Source organism: Octopus bimaculoides, chromosome 11 (assembly GCF_001194135.2).
Source record: "Octopus bimaculoides isolate UCB-OBI-ISO-001 chromosome 11, ASM119413v2, whole genome shotgun sequence".
NCBI classification, from domain to species: domain Eukaryota; kingdom Metazoa; phylum Mollusca; class Cephalopoda; order Octopoda; family Octopodidae; genus Octopus; species Octopus bimaculoides.
Window position 1 is genome coordinate 47,546,472 of NC_068991.1, and position 10,791 is coordinate 47,557,262.

The 10,791-nt window shown below is 33.6% G+C and overlaps 1 protein-coding gene across 1 annotated transcript in view; it reads right to left on the minus strand.

The window, feature by feature from the left end:
* Positions 1–5,659: 5,659 nt before the first annotated feature.
* The window catches only part of LOC106870837 (40S ribosomal protein S23), a 15,639-nt gene continuing 10,507 nt past the window's right edge, over positions 5,660–10,791 (minus strand). Inside the window, exon 4 of the mRNA XM_014917067.2 lies at positions 5,660–5,855. Coding sequence (XP_014772553.1) covers positions 5,709–5,855 — 147 coding nt within the window. The 3' untranslated portion in view covers positions 5,660–5,708. The remainder of the gene's footprint in view (positions 5,856–10,791) is intronic.

Consider the following 10,791-nt stretch of genomic DNA (forward strand, 5'->3'; position numbering starts at 1 on the left):
ATATATATATATATATATATATATATATATATATATATATAAACTTTATAGATTCATTATATGTGTGTGTGTGTGTGTGTGTGTGTGTATGCATATATATACGTTAAACTTTATAAATTCATTTGTGTGTGTCTGTATATATAAATTTATAAAGTTTAACATTTTTATATATACATACACACTCATACACATGCACACGTATACATTTTATAAATTCATATACATATTTATGCATGTATATATGTGTGTGTATATGTATATATTCATATGTCTACACACATACCCATATTTTTATATATATATATCCACAGATATATAGATACGATATATACACATATACATATATAAATATGTATGCACATACATGCAAGTATACCATTCGCACTCACTCATGAATATGTGTGTGTGATGAATACAGGAACATGCACTCGGGTGGGGATTTAGCCCATGATTTACCCCGTCATTAATCCCTCACACTTTATTAAAATAAAATTATCATATAGAAGTGAAATTACAATTCTCACAGCTCCTAGCATGGCTAACACACATCTAACAATACATCTCCGATTCTTTGCTCCATGGCATTTCTTATATTTTAAAATCTTAATGATGTCTACTGCTTCTCTCCTACCCACTCATTGGAAGATTATCATTGTACACTTTTTGGTTAAATCTATAATCTAGGTTTGGATGATCTTAACATACATACAATCATATTCAGGAAACATTTAACATCTAAAATTTTAGTTGGAAAGGTCTGGATTGGTTGATGTCTATTTAATATTTAAGTACTTTATATTCAAATATTAGGTGTACACTCAAATACACATATACACAAATATGTTGATATATATAATATATATATATATATATATATATATATATACACACACACTCACACAGATATACAAATATGTAAATACACACACAAATACATGCTGCAACATAAATTGCAAGGGAAGTGGTGCGAATATGCAGTATCTTGCAAACTTTTCGGAAATCTATTTCATTCATTTATGGAGTCATTTAAATTCTCCTTGCAAAAAAAAGTTTTATTTTTAACATTAAAAATAAAATATTTTAATATAGTTATGTGTGAGTGTGTGTATATATTACCTTTGTGTGTGTGTATGTGTGTATGTGTATGTTATATTGTAGACATGCCTGTCTTTGAGTTTGATCTTTTTTTTTTTTTCCTAAAGATGTTTTGTTATTTCTCTATTAGTTGCTATAAGGGCGTTAAGTTTCTTAATGCTTCAGTTACTTCATGTCCTCATCTAAACGAATAGTGATAATAGTGGCATGTTGCTGCCATTTTTCATTTTTAGTTTGTAGAAAAGGATCATAGGAATGATGTAGTAACTGATAAAGTCAGCAACACCGTGTCAGTACTACTATCTCTTCGTTCTGAAGCTGAGAGTCTTACAGTGTTAATGGATTTAGGAAACCTAATGTTCCAAACTAAATATGAACTAATAAGGAAATATTGGAAAGCAATCTGTAATTTAGGAGATTAATTTCAAACGGTCATGTTTTCAATTTGACATGCTTGAAAGTTGTCCTTTTATGATATGTGTGTGTGTACATATGTGTACATGCATTTGTATTTGTATATACATGTAATGTATATGTAAGTATGTTCATGTGGGTGAATGAGTATATAATGTGAAATTCATTTATTTTTCAAATCTTAGAACCACTCACGGCTAGCTTTGTCATTCAAAGCTAGATGTTTGTACAGGGATTAGCATTGTTTTGCATCATTAAAAATGAAAGCAAATTACAGTCTTATGCACGTGATTTAGCCGAACTTTTCCTTTTTTAAATTCTTTCCTCCTTATCAAAAGTTTTCTTAATTATGGATCATGATTAATTTTATCTAATGAATTTCCTTTAGATCAGTTTTAAAATTATCAACATTCACATACATACATGCTTTCTCTCTCTCTTTTTCTTTAGCATTTTTTTCCTGTTTTCGTTTAAATTTTACTGAATCCAATAAAATTTTGAAAACCACTAACAAAAAAGAAAAACCCCAGAAAATAAAGTAAAATCCCCTCAGAAAACCAAATTTCAAACAAAATGCATAAACACTCAGAAAAACCCCAAGAAAGAAAAGAAATATCACTGCTGAATCTGTACATAGTCATTGCTCTTTGTTTATTCTCCAGCAATTGGGTAAAATTGTTGATTTAAACAAACAAAAAATATCTTATCCAAAGTCTGATTTTCAAAAAAATTAAATAATTTCTTTATTATTATTGTGGTGGTGAGTTGGCAGATACGGTAGTTTGCTGGACTAAATATCTTAATGTTTTTAGTCGTCTCTCTACCAAGAGTTAGAATCTCTTCTGTTGACTTAACCTTTCATCTCTCTGGGGAGCGGGGTCGATAAAGCAAGTACCAGTTTTATACTGGGATTGAATGAATTGATTATAACTTTAAATAAAAATTTTAAAAATAAACAACAGAAATTGGCCCTGTCTCTGGTGAAAATAAATTATCATTGTTATTTTCCTAAAACCTTATTTTCAGTTTTTCTCTTAGTATTATGATGCACATTTTTATCTCTTTGCTTGGTTGGTTTGTATAAACCAAGATTCTATGTTTCTCTTTGTAAATCTGTTTTAAAGTAAAAGATTTTTTTTTTCTTCTTTTTGATTGTTTTTTTTTTTATTTCAGCAGTTTTGTCACTACTATCTGCTGTAATTTTACTGCCAAGTAAAATCATTTTTGGTTTTATCAGACCCTCTGAACTAGTCCCTACCAGCCTTGTGTGTAACTTTTGTCTTCTTGCTGGCTATTTATATGTTAGTTTCATTTTAACCATTAAAAGAAAAATAAGGGAAGTTTTTCATTAAAGTTCTTATGAAAATGTTTTAAGTGTTTCTGCTGCAGTAATTCAGAAGAATTTCTTACTCTTTTTGTAGTATTGCTGTTTAACCCTTTGGCATTCAGATTATTGTATCAAATGTAATGCTCATTTATTCACATTATTTTGAATTAACCATCTTGTGGCTTCAAGATTTTTGATGTGATTATCTTTATAATGGCATTGTACTTGTAGGTTTAAGAGGCCAGATGGTTTGAGCATAAAACAAGTAGATTAATATGGCCAGTTTAAATGCTAAAGGGTTAATTATTACAATTTACTTATTGTCAAACTTTCAGTTCTTTCTTCAAATAATGAATACCAAATATCTTATAAATGGCAAATTTGCAGTGTCATAGGTGTTGGACAAAGTTCTACAGAATTTGCTTTGACTCTCCACTCTTGAATATAAAAAAAAAAAAAAAAGTACCAGTCCAGGGCAGCAAGTTGGGATTTGATCTCAGAATACTCAGAGCTGGAACATCTATTTTAAAATCAAATCTCACTACCATTGAAAAATGATTATACATCTGTCAAGCAAGTGACCAACAGAATCAGCAGTTTGAAACAAAAACCAATGGAAACCAGATATCCTTAGTTTCATTGGAAGATTGACTACCGTCTATAGACAATAAAACCATCTGATCTGGGGAAGTAGATTAGACCCATATTGAAGCTAAGATCCAATCTTCTTAAAATTGTGCTATTTTATTATTTCAGAATCACAAAAAAGTTTGTGTCAAATATTTTTGGCTAAAGATGGCTGTATCCAACTGTTGATGCTTACACTAATTATCGGCAGAAACACTTGTTCAATCACACAGTAGATATGTCTCCATCACTGATTATGGTCTTAATCCCACTACATCTCCTGTGAATGTATGTAGTTGCCACCTATTCCTTTTCTTCATATTGGACTTCAACGTATTTCCAAGTTCTGTTACTAAAACTGGAGTCTTCGTCAAGTTTACTCTGAGACCTCTTTATTCTAACTTGTTTCTACATCTGAAATTTCCTCTCCAACTCTTAATACTCGGCTATAAGAATCAGGTCTTAACTCAGTTACAGCTTGAATAACAATAGAGGTGAGAACTGAGTCTTGTTCAACACTAAACTGCACATTCAGTGAACTCCTTTACTGAAAGTATCCTTGTACAAAGCTTGTATTGCTCTCAAGTTATTCATCTATGAGTTCCTTTTAAAGACTATTATACTAGTACATAGTATAATAGTCTTTAAAAGGAACTTCGCAAAGGCCCCCAGATCAAGAGGATTAATTATTGACTGTAAATTTCTCTAGCAGTAGTCTCTAAGAACATAAAGACTTAACTGGCATAGATTTAAATTGTATTTCATCTCGGCTGATTCTCTACCTGATCACCTGTGCTTCAAACTTAGTCCATCAATTTGATGTCTCTGATTGCTTGTTTCTAAAGCACCTGTCTAGTTGACAATTACACTTCTATGCCAGTGATTAGATAAGACTTCTTCGGTTTCAGACTAGCTTGAGCCTTACTTTGCCAGTTTTCAACAACTCAGTGACTATATCCAATGGATCTCTTTTCTGACCACCTATTAATTTCATTACCATATTTCTGTAAAAATATACTGTTTCAATTAATTTTTAAAATAATGAAAGATTTACTCATTTGACTGTAATCATCAAATTATTTAGAACATAAATTAACCTGTAATTTTGGAAGATTTTAACTTGGATTATTCTAAAGCCAAAAATTTGTATCATAGGATGAAGTGCAGCTTGGTATCAAATAAGTTGCTCTTTCTGAGAACTGAATTGATCATTTTGTACAATCAGTGTTTTGCAATAAGATTTCCAAGTGGTGATGAGAGTAAGTATGCTGTTATTTGAAACACCTTGATCTTTCCCAACATTAGACTCTAGAACACTGGTAAATTTACCTTACACTCTTCAAGTTATGTCCACTACAACTCAGTCTTTTTGTTGGGCTCTCTTGTGCTATTCTACACTATATCTGGCTGATACTTCACTATTTGCACTTACTTTCAGCTGGTTATACTTTTGAAACCAGATTCTGTCCATATAGATCTCAAATGCACCCTTTTTCATCACCCACTTTACAAAACTCACTGTGTGACTATCAAAGTAACTAAACCTATGTTGGTTATTATCCTCTCCACCTCCAATTTCCAGATGAGAATGAAACCTCACAACCATGTTTATTATTAAGTACCAAGGTAATTATGTTGCAGTGCACAAGCAGAGAAAAGTTACCTAATCCAAATTATACTGACTGCTTTTACATTATCTGTGCATCTTTCTGACAGAGATCTTACAAAGGACAAAAGTATAGTCAGTAGTAGATGGAAGCCCCCTTTGCTTCATCTTCCTTACAACAAAGCTCCAGGAAGCAGAAACATGGCCCCTCTCAAAGAGAATAACAGAGCCCTGAGAACATCAGATGGTACCATCACATTTCTAATAAAGAACTACACATGCATATACATTGGTCTGCAGTCTCCCACCTTTAAGTATCCACTATGTGCCGGTATTGATTTGACATCAATCTAGGAGGGTGCAGAGGGAGAGCACTGGTAGTCTTGGTCAGCTTTATGCACAATACATCTGGAACCACCAAGCTAGTTCCCTGCAATATTTTCTGTAACCAACACACCATCCATCCATTCTCAAACTGATTTTAGTTGGTTGCCTGATCAGACGGAAGCTTTGTTAAATTAATCTTGCACACGCTACAAAAAGGTTTATGGCAAAACAAAGAAGCAGAACTCAATATTAAATAAGACATGTTTTTTTTTTAAAGTAATTTTTGTTTATTCATTTATGAAATAAAATTGTCTATGATCTGGGTCTCTCCTTCTTTCCTTTAAAAAGAGCCAATAATGATACATTAGCTACTTTCACAATCTTAAAACGGACACCAGGAATATCACCAACGGCATGACCCTTTCGACCAAAACCAGCTACCAAAACTTCATCGTTTTCCTGAAAAGATAAGGACAAATAATTCAATATTTGCTGGCAAAAGATTCGATTAACAAATTTAAGCAACCAACACTGAAGAAGAAAAAAAAGTTGCCCTGATCCACTTGACTCTCTATAGAAGAGAAAGAACCAGAGAGATGAAAGAATAGAGAGTATGATGATAGAGTTACATGCCTGCCAGGAAAAAGAAAATTTAAAGCAGTATTTGATAGGCCTTCAATGAGTGACCCGGAGGGAAGATGGTAAATGTATGGATTTGGGAAGATACAAAGGCAGCACTGAATATAGCAAAAGATTACAGATGAAAGCAGACGAGTAAATTGAAACCCAACAGGACAAGAGTACACCCAACAATATGCTGCCTGTCTTTGGCTTGATATAGAAATTAATAACATTTTAGAGACTGTAACAGAAGACAATTATTAAAATGGTAGAAGCTTTCAGAACAAGTGATCATCAAATTATGATTCTCAGTCCGCCACTTATAGTTCATCATATAAGCTTCATTTAGCAACCTCTAATAACAATAACTTGAGTAAGACAAATGATCATTAATATCTAATCATGAGAGGACTTCAAAATGCTCACCTTGTGAAACCTTATATTAGTTATTTTACAATTAATATTTACTTACAGGATGCAACTTTAATAGCTAACTCTGCATACTCATTTGGAAAATAACCTGTGCCTCATATTTCATGCACACATGATTTTCCAGAACACCTGCACTCTACATTTGGTTGCCATGCAATTTAATACATCGTACCTTAACACCATACATGTTTTACATTCAAACCAGTCATTCACACTTACCTGCGACAATCACATCATCAAAATCTCAAAGCTATGAGGCATTACATGATTAATTCAAATAAATAAGCATTAGATTTGACACAATAATCTGAATGTTAAAGCTGAGTATGCTGTAGAAATTGACCATAATGATTTCAAACAAACAAAAATTATGTAGAAGATAATTATCAAAGCCATCAGTCTAAGTGATTGTCAAATTTTGATTTTTCAGCCCGCCACTTACCTTTCAGCATAAAGTTCACAAGTTGGAAAATATAAGGACAATTTTGGCCTAATAATTTTCCAGCATATCACAATTTGTAAACCCCATGCAAATGAATATAAAAATTCAAAATGTTTGCCATATCTTAAAACTTTACTAAAACGAAGTGAACAAAACAATTAACTTTACATATTAACTCCATAACTTACTCTGAAATGGAACTTGAAGAGGAAAAAATGCTTAATATCTAAAGGGTAAATTAAATTCAAGAGAAAGTTTAATAAACCATATGAAGACCAATTATTGAAATGGTAGAAGCCATCAGAATAAGTGATCATCAAATTATGATTTTCAGTCCGCCACTGAATATAAGCTTCATCTAACAGCCCCAAAAGCTAAAAAATATTACGCAAACCAAGCAGTTTGGATTGAGAAACATCAGCTTTAACAAACCATGACTCCTTATAAGAATATAATTTTCAGCCTGCCACTCATCATCTAGCAACCCCACAAGTTGTGAAACACAGCTGTAATATACCATGCCTTACAATTTTCCTGTAGGCACAAGAGTGGGTGTGTGCTAAGTAGCTTGCTTACCAACCACATGGTTCCGGGTTCATTCCCACTGCGTGGCACCTTGGGCAAGTACCTTCTACTATAGCTTCGGGCTGACCAAAGCCTTGTGAGTGGATTTGGTAGACAGAAACTGAAAGAAGCCCGTCGTGTATATATATATATATATATATATATATATATATATAGATGTGTGTGTATGTTTGTCCCCCTAACATTGCTTGATAACAGATGGTGGTGTGTTTACGCACCCGTAACTTAGCAGTTCGGCTAAAGAGAATGCTAGAAGTACTAGGCTTCCTGTGGTTGATTTACTCGACTAAAGGCAGTGCTCCAGCATGACCGCATTCAAATGACTGAAACAAGTAAAAGTAAAGTACCTTGTCAAAGAATTTACAACCAAAATGCCAACACCACCACTTTAAGATGTCTGCTTCACTTTTTGCATTGAACAAAACGATGTGTAACGATTGAACCTAACTTCATTGGACATTTTCAGTATCTCAGCCACTATCCCTGTATTCATATACTGATAAACACAATTTTTGAAAGGCTAAAAGTAATTGGAGAAACCCATGTGTAACCTTCCCTATGCCAAGTGTTTATCAACAAAATGTTATGGTCTTTCAGGTTTACAACAGTCAATATTTAGTTTATAAGTGGTAATAAACTATAGAAACCAAATTATATGAAAGATAATTACTGAAAAGCTAGAACAGAATAAGTGATCATCAAACTGATTTTTCAGTCCGCCACTTATCATTCATCATATAAGCTTCACAAGCTGTAAAACATAACTATGATATAATTTTATCATAATAAGCCTGGCCTCATAATTTCCAGCATATCACAATTGGTAAACCTCATGCTAAGTAAAAGCCTGGTTGCTCTTGCAACCCTCTCCAGCCGAGCATCCCTAACCTTGTTGGCCTCTAAGTGCTGGTGCTGCGTAAAAAGCACCCAGTACACTCTACAATGGCTGGCATTACAAAGAGCATCCAGTTGTAGAAACCATGCCAAAACAGACATGGAGCCTTCAGCTGGTCAGATCACACAATCTATGCCAGCATGGAAAATGGACATAAATAATGATGCAAATAATTGTAACAATTCAAATTAAATTTGCCATACCTCAAAAACTTTACTAAAACTAAGTGAATAAAACAATTGTTAACACTCTTTAGTTGATATCCCATCAAAAGAGCCTTGACTTACTCTGAGATAGAGGTCAAAGAGGAAAAAAAAATGCCTAATATCCAGATGGTAAATTAGATTCTCTAGAGTAAGCTTAATAAGCAAACCATATACTCTTATTTGTTTCAGTCATTTGACTGTGGCCATGCTGGAGCACCGCCTTTAGTTGAGCAAATCGACCTCAGGACTTCTTCTTTGGATGCCTCGTACTTATTCTATGAGTCTCTTTTGCCGAACCGCTAAGTTACGGGGACGTAAACACACCACCATCGGTTGTCAAGCGATGGTGGGGGGACAAACACATACATATGACGGGCTTCTTTCAGTTTCCGTCTACCAAATCCACTCACAAGGCTAGACACTTGCCCAAGGTGCCACGCAGTGGGAATGAACTTGGAACCATGTGGTTGGTAAGCAAGCTACTTACCACACAGCCACTCCTGTGCCTATGAAAACCAATAATTGAAATGGTAGAAGCCATCAGAGTAAGTGATCATCAAATTATGATTTTCAGTCCGCCACTTATAGTTCATCATATAAGCTTCATCTAACAGCCCCAAAAGCTATAAAATATCTCACAGACCAAAGTATATTTTTGTTTTGATCTTAAAAAAAAAACAGAAGCTGTTAGACACCACAAAATGATAGCATCAACATCAAGGATGCTTCAAACCACTCAATTTCATTTTTAGTGTAACTATCTTTTAATAACTACTAGCAGAGATACCTGGCCTTGCTTGGGATTAAAATGGCATAGATTCTTTCATTGTTTTACTTGTTTCAGCCATGTGATTGTGGCCATGTCAGAGCACAGCCGTTGGCCAAACAAATCGACCACAGGATATATTAGTACTTATTCTATCAGTGCCTTTTGCTAAACCGCTAATTTATGGGAACATAAACACAGCAACATCGATTGTCAAGCAATGGTGGGGGTACAAACACACCACAAACCTTGCTCTATACATACGTACATACATATGCACATCTATACACGTGTGTATGTACGTATATGTGTATATATATATATCTTACTTGTTTCAGCTGCCTGAGTGTGGCCATGCTGGAGTATTGCCTTTTAGTTGAAGAAATCAACAACTGGACTTACTCTTTGCAAGCCTGGTGCTCATTCTACCAATATCTTCTGCCGAATCGCTAAGTTATGGGGGAGAGGAGAGAGAAAACAACACAAATATATATATACATATATATATATAGGACAGACTTCTGCATGACTCACTGGGTGATCAGTAAAGATATTTTATCCACAATCTAATTCAGTGAACGGATCATGTCTCATCATATCACCTTATATGTAGAAGCCTCCACCACACACCATCAATATTGACCTATACTTCCTCAAATTTTGATTTCTATACTCAAGTTTACAATCCAACTCCACTTACAAATTCAAACAGCCAGTATGCATATATACATATATATTTATACATAGTAAATCTAAAAAAAGAAAAGCAAACATGAAAAAACTACAACGCGAGGACGTGGTACATGCAATGTATTAGCAAATGCTCAGGAAAGGAAAGAAAGATGGTTTAACGTTTCGAGCAAAGCCCATCTTCAGAAATGTGGTTACATATATATATATATATATGTATACACGCATACATAAATATATCATAGTAAAAGTATTAATAGTTTCACTATTGATACATAATACTGAAATAGTGTAAGGAATAAGAGATTGCTCCAGGCTTGCATTAAGCAAGTTGAAAATTTTTTTGGCCCATAACATTGCATGGACCAAGTAAGGCATGTATAAAATTTGAATGAAATTGGCTGGGTAGTCCTTAAGTTTTAGTGATACGCACATACGGACATTCTCAGTTTGATATATATATATATATATAGATGAAATTAACTTCACATGTACAACATTTTTAGCACAAATGCCTAGTGAAGACAGAATGAACATCTTAGGTCCATATCGTAATTAATACCAACACAACTTTTGAAAGGCTGAAAGCAATAAAATCATGTACAGACTTCCCTCTGCCAAGTAGGTTATCCACCAGGTGTTAATGTCTATCAGGTACGCAAGAGTAAATTATAAACTATAATAATCAACCAATATAAAAGACAATTATTGAAAAGTTAGAATCCATCAGAATAAGTGATCACCAATTGTGATTATTT